The 15,210-nt window shown below is 40.0% G+C and overlaps 1 protein-coding gene across 2 annotated transcripts in view; it reads right to left on the bottom strand.

Moving 5' to 3' along the window:
• Window positions 1-272: 272 nt before the first annotated feature.
• Window positions 273-15,210, bottom strand: part of CHST10 (carbohydrate sulfotransferase 10) — a 34,927-nt gene continuing 19,989 nt past the window's right edge. For both annotated transcript variants that reach the window (XM_060233822.1, XM_060233823.1), the window contains exons 3-6: window positions 14,347-14,444; window positions 6,044-6,278; window positions 4,851-4,956; window positions 273-3,708 (exon numbers count right to left, since the gene is read on the bottom strand). In XM_060233822.1, the coding sequence (XP_060089805.1) occupies window positions 3,171-3,708; window positions 4,851-4,956; window positions 6,044-6,278; window positions 14,347-14,444 (977 nt within the window). In that variant the 3' untranslated portion in view covers window positions 273-3,170. The remainder of the gene's footprint in view (window positions 3,709-4,850; window positions 4,957-6,043; window positions 6,279-14,346; window positions 14,445-15,210) is intronic.

The raw sequence follows: 15,210 nt of genomic DNA, 5'->3' as shown, positions 1-15,210 counted from the left end.
TGTGCAAGGCAACAGATCCACAGGGCTCATTTGCTGAGAGCTGGAAGCTAATACATTTCAACAGGGTACTGAAGAGAACTACATGTCAATTAACCTTATCTAACCACCTTATCGCAATCTGTCAAACGATATGAGAACCTGATTACAGTATGGAACACTCCCACCTCAATTCTTACCAGGCATATTGCAAATTTCATCTTATCTAGATTCTATAGCAAGAACACACAAAAACAGTATTATTGGCAATTAGTTCAGAGAAAGTGGAAGAGAGGGGAACTGGACTTTTCTTTATTAGAATTAGCTTTTTAAGGCCTTGTTCTGCTATACATTTCTCACATTATTACATTTTAATTTAGCAGAGAGGTAACTGGATCAGATCATTAGTCCTGAAATACATTAAACAACATACTTGTCTAAACTTGTATAAAAAAATAACTGAGATTTAAATATCAGTTAAGACCTACTGGACCGAAGGTATTGTAAATATGGCCCTCCCCCCAAAAGAATCACAACAGCACTTTGCGCTTTGCCACCTTGGACATGTCTCTCATTAACAAATCATTAAAGGCAGCTTCATGTGTAATGACTGTCTTACATGGCTATCCCTTCTACATTGGTGTGTGTGGGGGGGAGCACACAGATACATAACAATATACATGTTGTTTTCTTGCAGAGAAGGAATAGCCATAAAAGACACAGCTGATTGAGAAATATCCCTTAACAATTCTCACTTAGATAAATCAGAGTATGATAATGAGGTACGAGAGTCTGGACTGAATCATTTCAGGCTACACATACATGCATGGGAAGATGGAAGCACTTTTTTGGAATATTCCCCTGTCCTCCTAAAGAGCAGGGGCTGTGGTCCAGGGGGTGACTCACATGCTTTGCACACAGAAGTCCCAGGCATTTCTAATTTATGGATCTCAACTAGCAAGGATTCAAAAAGACCCTTCCCTGTCTGAGACTTTGGAAAGCCATCGTAAGTCAGAGTAGACATCAGCTAAGATAGACATACTAATGGTCTGACTCTGTGTCCTGTGCCCAACCTAAAACTTAGAAGACTTTATGGCCTTAAGTTTTTGGATAAGGAGGCAGAAATTTCTACCTCTTCCTCCATCCCACTGCAGCCCTTCTTGAACTTTGTTCCTCAGGTCTCACAGCAGTCCCTTAAAAGCAACAGAGGTCTGCAGCAGGAACTGGTAGTAATTACCACACCCTCTACTGAAAACTTAAGTGTCCTTAAGTCTTTGGAACTATATGGTTGGATAGAATCTGGTATAAGGCAGCTTCACATGTTCATGAAAAGCTCCCTGATGAGACTATTACTTGCACAGTTTTCTTCAGAAACAGTCTTAGGAGCATTCATTCAATCCTGTAGTCAGGTGACCTTATATTCCAGAATTCTCCCACATCTACCCAACATCTCATTCAATGTAGAATGAACTTAGTCAATGAAAGATCTGGCTCATACAGGCTTCATTTTTGCAAGAAACAGCAGTTTTGGCACTAATTTTTTTTTCAAGTTTAGAAATACAAAACAAATTCTTGAGAATTATACTGTGGCCAGATTTAAGAGGTTAAAATATTCTTAATTTTCCTGCCGTTTTGACTACTTTTGGCTAGGCAAGTAAGACACAACTACAATAATGGCCAAACCTTTTATGACAAATGTCAAGAGGGCTGTCCAAAAGAAAACTTTGGCTCAATATTACCTAAACTGCAACCATTCTTTCTCCTCCTGGCAACACACTGCAGCAAATATGATTAACAGGAGGTTTTATTGCTGGTGAACACACACACACACAAATTGTCCTTGGTCCAATAAAGAACACTCTACATGCACAAATTGAACTTAGTACTATTTTTCTGGGCACATAATTTTGCTGTTAAAACTTAAGCAAATGTAAGCAGACAGATACTGCTCTTCAAACTTTTAGTCTAAAGTGTCAAATTATTCACTTGTTTTATATGGATGATCTTATGTATGGAGAAAACCCATCTGTGAAAACTTAAGATTTTTTTAACAAACACAAATTTGGCTTTTCTGCCATTTGAAGTGATACTGCAAGGGCCAATTTGTATTTTCAGTGTCCAAAATACCAAGTATACAATGGAACAGTAGGTGCACTTGTGCCTTACTCTATACAATTGTGGCATATATATGAATGTGTCTGTAGGGAGTTACTTTCCACATTCTTTCCAAGAAAGTAAGGATCACCGGGATTACTCATATGTCTTGCATTATATAGTGACATTGTACATACAGAGATAATGAGCATGGAAGCCCACTGTCCTACTGTATGATAATTTCTTAAATTGAGAACCATCCCAAAAGACAGAATACTGGGTGTAAGTGGAGGATTGATCCAATGTACTATGGCAACTCTTAAACGCATATGTATTTTCATGGCTTATCTAATTATTAGGATAGCCAGCACCATTAGAAAAATAAATCATGGTAAAACATGTAGGTTTATCACTCCTTGGCAAAATGCACAGTAAATGTAGGATGCTGAAATCAATCTTGCAGATTAAAAAAATCTTGCATTTTAAAATTTTCTCAGTGGTCCATTTTTAAGTGGGACCTATGTTCCTCTTGCAAGATATTCCATTTGATTTCAGATGCGCTCAGAAATTATTGGCTGAAATGCACAATGGTATGGCCTGAACAAGCAGCAATGAAATAGCTATTACAAGGCTATGGCAAGAACCAAGAAAAACAAAAAGACCTTCAAAAGCCCAGAGTAGAATCTGAAAGTTTTCTTCCCGTATAAAACACTCTTTTTTTTTGGTCCATAGTTGACCTCTAAACTTCATAATCTAATCTTTAGTCCACTTACTTTAGAGTAAAACTACTACCTTTTCTAATCTTCTTTACAATGCATTCATTTTGAAATTTTTAATATAAGTTATTGGTCCATCCTCTATTTGGTAAGGGAAAGAGGAAATCTCTTTTCATATATTTTGATCATAACATATTGCAGTGTCATATATTAAAACTATTTTCAGTAGCTAACAATTCATAATTCAAGCTGACCCTAAGCGTTCAACAGAAATATCAAACAATTTCTGAAACCTAAGGGAAAGAACAGAATCTCAGGTATGCAGATTATCTGTACAGTTTTTGTTTAATACAGCAGTTCATTAATATTCACAGCTTTTAGGTGTCAGTTTAGTAGGAAATCCGGCTTTTGGTAGCCAAAAAGTTTGAAGTCTCCTTCAAAGCGAGCATAAAGGCGTCGTATATCTCTCTTGCTAACTCCTGAGAAGTAATGCTCCACCTTGGTTTTGTTGTACACTGTTATGCCTGGTGGAATTGTGGGATATGACACCAGATGGTCTATTCTTGCCTCCTTCAGGATGTATGGTGCATCTTCTTCCAGTGTTTCATGATGCCCAACAACACTGTATGTAATTTCACAAGGGGCACAAAGTTCCACATAGGTTACCCAATGAATTATGTGGTCTCCAAATTGTAGGTCCAACCATCGATGATTTGGATCACCCAAGTAGCGCACAAAGTCCTCAAATTGAAGCCCTCTTGTCTCAGTGCGATTCTTTCTATATTTTCGAATTATGCCAGGTGCAATTTCATGTCTATACCAAGGTTCAAATCGAGGATTGTGGACAAACTTGTCCTTAAACGCAGAAATTAGCCTTTCAAAAGGATCTCTTACAATAAAGAATTTGAAGTACAGTTTCAATCTAAAGGGGGAAAGGGAAAACAGATTTCACATCGCAGTTTGAACAGTTATCTACTAGATATTCTCAAAAGATAAAGGCAATTTAATAGGTGCATATTTTGTTAATCACTACAGGATCAAATAGTGGCTAGCATGAGTCAATCAACTAACCAACCGAACAACACAGACAGAACATTCATATACTCTCACATCACCCTGTTTTTCACTAGAACCTGTTTATGGATTCACCTGCAATTCATTACATGTTGAGTAATCAAGCCAGATGAAGCCATGTTATATATACGCATATGTGAACCAGCCCTGGAAGTTGCAACTCCCCCAAAGCTTTTGGAAGAAAAGCAAATCAGACTATGTCTAATTTTTACAACAGTTATATGCGACACAACCGTGTCTGCACAGAGTTCTGCAAACCACATAGAACCTGCATGCCTGCACAGTGTTGTAGTTTTAGCTGTTGAGCTTCCCTGCCACCTTATGATGCCCACCAGTGAGAGTGGCATGTCCCGTTCCCCCAGGAAGTACTCAGTATTGGCACAGGAATATTCTTTGTGACCTTCCCCAATATGTGCTGCTGGAAGTGCCCACAAACATGGCTTCACAAATAATTATGTTAGAAGTTTAAGTGGTTAAAAAAAGCTTGTTATTTTTGCTAAAATTAACCATTATAATTAAAGTGAAAAACTCAAATGTAATTGTTATGGTCTCTGGCTTAACTTTCATTACTACCTAAGAGAGCTCCTACCATATCTATTTTGCTTTTCCTATGTAACCATTAAATTATTTCCCTGAAATAAACAAAATTATAATTATCACACACACAGTTTATTTCATGGCTGTTCATTTTCTCCTGCACCTCTGGCTTCACAAATACACTTAAGTTCTGTAACATCTCATTTTACTTTATTTTAAATACTTTTTATTAGAAATATTTTACTTTAAATATTATACACATAAAGTTAATATAAAGTAAATTTATATTAAGTAAATTTATCTAAAGTAGATTTATATTAAGCCTATTTGCAAGATTTACTGGCTATCTGGAAGCACTAAATATAAAAGTTCATTTGTCTGAGTCCATTTTTCAAAACAAAATGCTTCTCTAGTTCAAACACCAATGTAAAATAACTTCAAGTGACTATTTACCTTTTCTGTATTTCAGAGTCACTAAAGGAAGATAAGCGTGGCAGACCATTCTTCTCATGGTCATGCACAATGCTCTCTGGGATCTCTTCTATGGAAGAAAAAGCTCCTATGGAAATAAGGCAGGAAGTATTTTTAGATCCCTTTGTCTTATCTTTCCCCATTCTCTGTTCTATATTGTTGGCAATAGTACTATTACTTATCTCTGACACCATGTAGGCTGGAAATATTTGTAATTAAAAAAAGAGTTCCTCATGATTCTAACAAAAACCCCAACTCCCTTTTAAGATGCTATACAAAACAGAGACTTGGAATTCACATGTGGCCTCTTTTCTATCAGTTGTCCACTGTATGGGACTAGTTCTCATAGAATCTGGAACAAGGGCATGTTAATCATTCCAGTCACTGAAGCTGAGGGTTTGGAGCTAGAAAAGCCAGAATCTGAAGCACAGTAGACAAAGGGTACTGTTCTGGAAAACAAAGGAGGCCCATCTTCAATTATTTATATCTCCTCAATCCATAAGCTTTGTTTCTCTTGCCAACCAAGATCATATGTCCTGTTCTCTTCTGTGTTTCAGGCAGCTCAAAAAGAGCAGGGCTGGTGTAAACCCCAGATCTTGAGGTTCCTGGTTTAAATCCCATAGTCTCCAACACCTACCACAACCTGAACAAAAAAATTTGCTCATGCTGTCTTGTTGCTTAAAGGTTAACCTGCTTATGAACTCAGCAAACCACTAAATTCTCTGTCCCTATTTAATATCCATCTTTCATTGAAAGGAAGTCAAACTGGAATGCTAAAGATATGTTGCTGCAGTGCTTTGTGGCTTGAGCAAACTGATGGGATCATCTACCTTGGCATGAATTGATCATTTAGCTTTAGCTGTACTGGTTTGAGCACAGACAGTTTGTTTAAAACTCAGTTCCAAATTTGCTTCAATAACCAGAGGAGCAAATCTATTATATATGGCAAGTTATTTATTGACCCAGGTCATGTAAACAGAACAATTAGTACTGAAAGCCTGTAGAGTTCTTAAAAAAAAACAGAATATAAAAAAAACAAATTATGAAATGCTAGAAACAAAACAAAACAGTTCATAAGTAATTGATTCCCCTTCCCCCACTTTGAAGACTGCAGTGTTTCAAACCCTATCGTATGCAAGCAAACACACTTCAGAACTTTAAAAATTAACTGGTACCATTTAAAACAATCAAGACTTTCTTCCACTGAGTATTGCCAACTTTCGGAGTTTGACAGAAGAGAATCTTGTGCTTGTCACATACAAATATTCGGTCCAAAACAAACTTTGAAATAGTACTATGGGTGAGGTTTCTAAGTGATGTATCTTGGCACATATTCCTGAGTAGTTCAAGCCTTTCCACATGGACCAGAGGTCGATGTCGATGATCTTCAGAAAGACCTCTTCCTATTGTCTTAAAAATTGGAGGAAGGAAAAGAAAATGGAAGAGTCAAAGAAAAAAATTTGGTTCTTTTCATATTTTTAAGATATTATTCTCTTTCACACACATATACAGATTTACCACTAATTATATGAAAACAAAAATTTACCTGTTTCGTTTTTTTGTATAAATTTAATCTTGCTAGATATTTCCAAACAGCTACTTGCTTAAAAATGTTTGAGTTTGACATCTCTGCTTTAGATATTGCATGCAATACTTTTCACTCCAACTTGAGATATGTTTCACAATTTACAATAAACTGGAAAAGAATCCCTGGATTACAATTTAATAGATGGCTGACCAAAACAAATGTAATTTGCATCATTCAATGGAATTAGAGTTTAATATTTAAAATGAAAACCTGCTGTAGACTAGAATAAATTAATCTGGTTTCATTTAACAAGCTGAATGAAAACTAATAATATAGAACAGAAACAAGTAACCCCACAGCATCATTGTTAGGATTTTAAAACGTGTTCATTTTGCAGCATTCTTTTGTTAATTGTGTTTTATAAAAATAAAAATTTAAATGCAGATGGGAAATGAGTTTTTTGCATTAAATGAGTCTACTCTAGCATTCTGGATATAACAAAAAATAAAAAAATGCAGTACAAAAAAATATTGCAATGCACCAAATGGCTTCCACTGAATGAGCTTTAATAATAATAATAATAATAATAAATTTTATTTGTATCCCGCCCTCCCCACTTAGGCAGGCTCAGGGCGGCTAACAGCATTTCATAAGACATACAATAGTAGATAAAACCTTAAATTTAACAATATAAAACTTTACATTTAACAACATTAAAAACCAGTTAATACAATTAAAATAACTTGGTCTGACAGTGCCGATGGTGTTTGACGCTAATTCTGTCAGTTTATACAATCTATACAGTTTACACAGCGGTATAGTCTTTGATTAGAACCGCGTTAGCGGATCCTTAGTTGACAGCCCTCTTCAGCAGTCCGAATATGCAAGTTTAAAGAGGGTAGTCTTGCAGGCCCTGTGGAACTGATCAAGGTTCCGCAGGGCCCGCACCTCCTCAGGGAGCTGGTTCCATAGGGCAGGGGCCGCGGTTGAAAAGGCCCGTGCTCTGGTGTTCTGAAGTTTGACCTCAGTGCTCTCTGGGGTTCATATGGGGAAAGACGGTCCCTCAGGTAGGCGGGTCCTCGGCCGTATAAGCTTTAAAGGCAATGACCAACACTTTGTACTGGACCCGTTATATAATCGGCAGCCAGTGCAGTCCACGTAGCCCCGGCCGTATATGTTCCCATTTCGGGAGTCCCAACAACAGCCTGGCCGCCGCGTTCTGCACTAGCTGCAGCCTCCGGGTCCGGCACAAAGGTAGCCCCAAGTAGAGGGCATTACAGTAGTCTAATCTTGAGGTGACCGTTGCGTGGATCACTGTTGCGAGGTCCCGGCGCTCAAGGAAAGAAGCCAACTGCCTTGCCCGCTTCAGATGGAAGAATGCTGACTTGGCAGTGGCTGCTATCTGGGCCTCCATCGATAATGAAGGCTCCAGTAAAACGCCCAGGCTCTTTACCTGGCGCGCCGCTTTCAATGGCGCACCGTCGAAGGCCGGGAGAGCTATATCCCCTCCCGGAGCACTGCGACCCACACAGAGGACCTCTGTCTTCGCTGGATTCAACTTCAGCCCACTCAGCCTAAGCCACGTCGCAACAGCCTGTAAGGCCCGGTCGAGATTCCCTGGGGCGGAGTCAGGCCGGCCGTCCATTAGTAGATAGAGCTGGGTGTCATCTGCATATTGATGGCAACCCAGCCCAAACCTCTGGGCAATCTGGGCAAGGGGGCGCATATAGATGTTGAACAACATCGGGGAGAGAACTGCTCCCTGAGGCACCCCACAATCCAGTGTGCGCCTCCGGGACCGCTCACCCCCAATAGCCACCCTCTGTCCCCTCTGTCCCCGACCCAGGAGGAAGGAGGAAAGCCATTGCAAGGCCGACCCCCCAACCCCAATGTCGACGAGGCGGCGCGTCAGTAGCTGATGGTTGACTGTATCAAATGGCGATCTACCGTCCGGTGTCTAATTTACCGTTTTTAGGTAAAATTATTGAGAGGGCTGTGGCGTTGCAGCTTCAGAGGTTTCTGGATGACGCTTCTGTCCTAGACCCATGTCAGTCTGGCTTCCGGCCGGGCCATGGGACGGAGATGGTGTTGGTCGCCTTAGTGGATGACCTTCAACGGCAACTGGATCGAGGCGCCGTTGCGGTGCTGATGCTGTTAGATCTGTCGGCTGCATTTGATACAGTCGACCATCGGCTACTGACACGCCGCCTCGCCGACATTGGGGTTGACGGCTGGCCTGACCCCGTACCAGGGAATCTCGACCGGGCCTTACAGGCTGTTGCGACATGGCTCAGGCTGAGTGGGCTGAAGTTGAACCCAGCGAAGACAGAGGTCCTTTGCGTGGGTCGCAGCGCTCTGGGAAGGGAAATAGCTCTCCCGGCCTTCGATGGTGCGCTATTGAAACCAGCGCACCGGGTAAAGAGCCTGGGTGTTTTACTGGAGCCTTCATTGTCGATGGAGGCCCAGATAGCAGCCACTGCCAAGTCAGCATTCTTCCATCTGAAACGGGCAAGGCAGTTGGCCCCTTTCCTTGAGCGCCGGGACCTCGCAACAGTGATCCACGCAACGGTCACCTCAAGACTAGACTACTGTAATGCCCTCTACTTGGGGCTACCTCTGTGCCGGACTTGGAGACTGCAGCTAGTGCAGAACGCGGCGGCCAGGCTGTTGTTGGGACTCCCAAAACGGGAGCATATACGGCCGGGGCTACGTGAACTGCACTGGCTGCCGATTATATACCGGGTCCAGTACAAAGTGTTGGTCATTACCTTTAAAGCCTTATATGGTCGAGGACCTGCCTACCTGAGGGACCGTCTTTCCCCATATGAACCCCAGAGAGCACTGAGGTCAGTCGGGAAAAATCTAATGACCATCCCTGGGCCGAAGGAGATTAAATATCAGAATACTAGAGCACGGGCATTTTCAATCGCGGCCCCTACCCTATGGAACCGACTCCCCGAGGAGGTGCGGGCCCTGCGGAACCTTGATCAGTTCCGCAGGGCCTGCAAGACTGCCCTTTTTAAACTTGCATACTTGGACTGCTAAGAAGATCGGTAATTAAGGATCCGCCAATGCGGGTTGAAGATCTATACCGCTGAATAACTGTACTTATTGGATTGGTTTAATGTTATTAAGTTTAATGTTTTAATGTTTTATATTGTTAAATCTAAAGGCTTTTATCTACTATTGTATGTTTTTATAAAATGTTGTTAGCTGCCCTGAGCCTGCCGAGGTGGGGAGGGCGGGATATAAATAAAATTTATTATTATTATTATTATTATTCGCCAATTCGGCCGGGTCTGCTGTAGGCTTTTTCAAGAGAGGGTGGACCAAGGCCTCTTTCAGAGGTGTTGGAAAATGCCCCTCTGAGAGGGATCTATTTATGATGTCACATTAAATATGAAGCCAACCCAAACTTTCTTCCTTTACCCATCTGTGTTTGATAGGAGAAACAGAGTGGTTTGGAGGGAGAAGAGATACAAAGTATCCTGACCAGGCAGGAAGCCCTAGGGACAGTAAGAATTTTGACAGGTGCTGTTCCTTGATAAAAACAGTAAATTATTAAAAACAGTATATACAATGTCTTTAAGTATGATGTTCTGAAAGAACCAGCATTTCAATCATTAAGTATAATGCACCCCCAGCTCAGGAAATTGTGTCAGCTATTAGATCGGAGTGGGAAGGCGCTACTGGTGATGCTTACAAACAAAATAAACTTATGTGTTTTGTTATATGAGACTCCCATTTTATCCTAACGCCACATAAACTACTACATAGTCTGTAAGATCCAAAGATAAGGGGTCTTGTCTTGATTTATAGCTGATGTGATATCTGGGACAGGATAAGGAATCTTGGGTGCATAAAAGAATATACACTAATAAAAGAAATCCACTTTACCTCACTCATCAAACATTAGCAAGTGGAGCTAGTATAGTAATTTAACAGGGGAGTCTGGGTTATGAGGTAGGTCATGACTTTTCATCCTGAGGGGTTTGTTACTGGCAAACATACATTAACATAACAAGAGAAGGACCTTAATCAGTGCCAGCAGAAGTAATAAGAATAACAGCTGAGACAGGAGAGGAAAAAGGGATGTCATATAATCAATTATTAAAAATACAAAGCGGAAAAATAGACTTGAAAATTGGTGAAGAGTTGAAAAATAAATATGATTGGTTTCAAATGCAACAAATAAAAACTTTGGTGGAAAGCGATGTTAAAACTGGAGGAATAAGACGAGAACAAACCAAAATGGAAAAAGTTCTGCTTGGAGATAATGAAAAATTAATTTCAAAAATCTATAAGTTACTTTTAAAATGGTCTACAGTAGATGAAGTAGTGAAATCTCAAATGATTAAGTGGGCAATTAATGTAAATAAAGAAATACAGATGGACACATGGGAATATTTGTGGAAGAACTCTATGAAACTCTCAACATGTCAGAGTATTAAAGAAAACTGTTTTAAGATGATGTACAGATGGTATATGACTCCTAAAAAGTTGGCAAAGATGAACAATAAGATGCCAAATAGATGCTGGAAATGTAAAAAATATGAAGGTTCTTTCTACCATATGTGGTGGACTTGTGAAAGAGCGAAAAAGTACTGGCAGATGATTCAACAAGAGATTTCTAAGATCTTGGGAAACGAATTTAATAAAGTTGCAGAGACTTTTCTGTTGGGATTACAAATGGAAAAATTTCCAAAAGAAGATAGAACTTTAATTTGGTACTTGCTCTCAGCTGCTAGGACATTGAATGCGCAGTTGTGGAAGCAAGAAAAAAATACCAGAGAAATGAGATTGGATTGTAAAAGTTATGACATGGAGTGAAATGGACAAGTTGACAAGAACCTTAAGTGACTATGATTTAGAAGTATTTAAGATGGAGTGGAAAAAGTTCAGAAGGTATGTAGAAAAAGAGTGGAAAATAAAAGGACATTGGACAATTTTTGATAATGACTAAGTACAAGAGGGAGGAGGATATTAATTTTGGTTCTTATTGGTTAAGAGTACCTTTAATATTAAGATTTTAAGTATATAACACCGGCGGGGGTCAAATAACGGGGGGGAGGGGTGGGTAGAAAGTCATATATGGGATAGATTAAAAAAGTAATTATTAATGAAGCAAGCAATTGAAATTTATTACCATATGTTACTAATAAAATTGTTTGAAAGGGAGAAGGACCTTAATCAGGGAATGGGAAAGTATGTGAAGATTAAAAGAAATGACTTGTCAGAAGAAGAAATGTGTACCTGTTTACAATACATAGCAGAATGCTGAAATTAGAGGGAGGGAGGGTGGTCTGCAAGAGAAATCCAACAATCCCAGTGGTCCTCTATTTCTTCTCTCATTCTCTCTGGAGAAGAGCTGATGGGGTCAGCCAGTTTGCCTAGCCAGTCAGCAAGGGTGGGGGTTTACAGCAGAAACCATGCCAGGTGCAGTTTCAGTACCATGCCTTCCCTGATCAACTGAACACTGGTAGATGGGGCTTAGAGCTGAAAACATACTGTGTTTTCAATATAAAGCAGCACTAGTTGAGCAAGCTTATGGGAGAGCTGGAGCTGAAATCATAGAATAATCTTTCAGCCGATCATGGTGGAAGGCTTGGAAAGGAAAACAAAAGGGCTACACTAATAATCTGCCATGATTGCTTCATGGGCAATTAAAGCACAAGGAAATTGGGCTATAGATTCTTGCAAAGGCCTCCCGCTTACTTGCTGTTTAAAAAGCAACTCTGTGCTCCAACCTCCTATTGCAGGCCCCCATTTCCTCTCCATGCCATTACTACACCTCCCCTTTCCACTGCTATCTCCATTACTGCCCCTTCCTTCTCTCCTCCACCTGACCACAGCCTCACTCCTGCCATCTCCTCATCTGTACTGATTTTGCCCCAGTCTGCAGAATTTTTGATCCACACTCTTGGCCTTTGTTAAAATTAGGTACAAATACCAGATTTAAACATGCTTTTATTGTGATGGAAGCGATATCTCATAAAAAACTCTGCATCTCTGTTCTTGAGACAACAGTAGTCTACAAGAGGTAGGACATGAAATTGAAGCTGCGAGATTTTGGAATCAGTACTGATTTTTTGTTTTGTTTTCTGCTTCAACTTTTTAAACACCAAGTAAGCGGGAGGCCTTTGCAGGAATCTATAGCCCAATTTCCTTGTGATTCAATTGCCCATGAAGCAGTATTTGGGCTGCCAGCTGTGCTTGTAGTTACCTTCCCCCTTTCTAGTTAGCATTTGCCAGCAAAAGTATCTGGAGATGATGCAAGGCCTTGCCTGTATTTATCATCTAGTATGCAAACACATCCGATAGATGAAGAAAAGTAATTCTGACAGTCTTCCTTTTTTAGAAATTCTAAAAACCCTCTGAACTCACTAGCTTTTTTGGTGAAACATTTTAGGTTTTATACTGTCAGAGCTGTATACAAAATATCCCATCAATACAATTTTCCATCTTTTAATTTGTGTGTGATATTTCTGATTAGTACAAGTGTAAAACGAAGCACCAGCTTTAAAAAGTTCAGATAAAAAATAATTCTACGTAGGACATATCCTGATAATGTGGGGTACTGGAACACAATGAAAAATACTGGAATAGTTCCAGCAGTAAAACTGCTTGGGTTCAAAGCTCAGCAGACAAGCTCCCAGGAAAAATACAGCCAGTCTGCATTGTGCTACATAGCCAGGGGAATATGGGGTTGCACAGTTGGCTTGCATGATTTGAACTCAAGATGCCCAATGCTCCAAAGCAAGCAATAACCTAATTCAGTGCTCCTAAACTGCTTTAACTTTCCATTAAACTTCTAACATTATTTTGGAAGTTGGCGAAAATCTGCAATACCATAAACAAAGTGGTGACATCTGTGGAGTTGGAGACCGGTCATTTTTGCAGCAATTCTCTCACATGGGCTGTCATTCTAACAGTGCAATACTATATAAGGTTACTCCAATCCAAGCACATTTATTTCATCAGGCTCTGGACTGAAATAAGTTTACATAGGATTGCACTGTAAACACAGTTACTTGAAGTCACTGCAATTCAAATAAATGTGCCTATAAGAAACATCTGTTAAAAGAACTAAACTGTTAGATAAGAGCTCTTCAAGCTCTACATTCCGCTAGCAATTCAGCATTCCTGATATTTATTTAGATAAATATCTAAACCAAACAAAGAATTCATATCACAGTAGAAGCATAACTAAGCTTAGGAGAAGCCTCACCAGTATCAAAATTAGATAAATCTATGCAGCAGCAATACATGAAATAGAATTTACAGAGCTGCAAGCACAGCACAGGCAGGCACATGACATCATGGTCATGTAGCAGAGAACAGAAGAAGCTGGAGTCTGTAAAATTGCCTGTGCCCAAAAGGAAAGCCTTCCACCACTGTGTGGCCTCACCATGCTGACCTGCTGCTCCTCTCAGCACACATGCAAAGAGGGGCAGGAGGTGTGGCATTCTTGCTCTCCACACATGTTTATCAGCAGCACATTATTCCAAAGAACAACAAAATGAATGGTAGCACTGCAAGGGATTATAATCCAGGGAGGAGGTTATAACCTGAGGGTCTCAAACCAAGGGGGAATTAGATGGAATCTAGGCAAGGCAGTTCTTACATCCTTGGGAGTTCTTCCTCTCTTACTCAAAGTCAGTTGAGGAGTAAAGTTGCATAGTTAGTCATTCCAAGTTTTTAAACAAACCTTAATCTTGACGCAAAAATCATCATCCACAGCAGTGTTTTACTATAAAATTAAACCATCATCACATTCATTCCCAATGAATTAAAAAACAAAACAAAACCCCAAACCACCCCAGGCATAGCTGGCTTCTTGGATTAATCGCAGCACAGAACAACTTGTAAATCCTGTGGGAATCAAATGAGTGCCAGTCATTTCCCAAGTGATCATTTTTGAACTTCTTCTCTGCATCCAGCAACACATACCTGAAACTCTCCAGGCAAGCTTTTCTCTTTTATCTCATGAATCTTCTCTACTTCAGTGACAGCTGTTGGCTTTAACGGCTCTTGCTTAGCACCATATGCTGAGAAAGAAAGAGGAGAGAGAGGAGGGATCTTTGACGGACAGGCAGCATTTTTTTTTAAAAAACCAAGTAACGTTTATATCAGAGTCTGCAGTTACCCTCAAAGTCTTTGTACAGATCACCATTCTAACAAAAAGAATTTATTTCTTTGGTATTACTGTGGTAAGTTTGTTATTATACAAGTACAATGGAGGAGAGCCAATTTTCTTTTCAGCTTCTTCCCTTATCCGATTATAAATCAATTTATCATTGAAACTAACTAGTCCAAGTAGCACACACCTTCTGGTTTAGTCAATTTTACCATGGTGAGAGAGTGGCAGACAGGACCACTTGCTGTTCAGAGAAAAACAGAGAGGAAAGAAAGTCATGCTTTGTGCCCTCAGAAAAGCTCCAGGGGATCCAAGCCATTATCACTCTTTAGCTAGCTACATATATCACATTAGATGGAGCAGTATATTAGGTTCATATGTTTGTTTTATATTAAGCAGTGCAAGCTCTACATCTGAGAATTTCTGGTAAGGTTTGTGGAAACAACTAGGCCTCAATCAAAACAAGAGCCTGTTAAAGAAATGCACGACACAACAATGGAGAAATTCAGGCAATATGCATACCTTTGTTATTTTTCATGGAATTCAGAAAGATCTGTATATTGGGTTACCAATCCCCAGTTGGGGGCAGGGGATCCCTTGGTTTGGAGTTCCTCCCCCGCTTCAGGGTTTTTAGAAAGCAGGCAGGAGAATATCCGCTGAGCACTCCATTATACCCT

The sequence above is a fragment of the Heteronotia binoei genome, chromosome 3, assembly GCF_032191835.1.
Source record: "Heteronotia binoei isolate CCM8104 ecotype False Entrance Well chromosome 3, APGP_CSIRO_Hbin_v1, whole genome shotgun sequence".
Classification (NCBI taxonomy): Eukaryota; Metazoa; Chordata; class Lepidosauria; order Squamata; family Gekkonidae; genus Heteronotia; species Heteronotia binoei.
The sequence above is the reverse complement of the archived record's forward strand: the minus strand, read 5'-3'. Positions and strand labels throughout refer to the sequence as shown.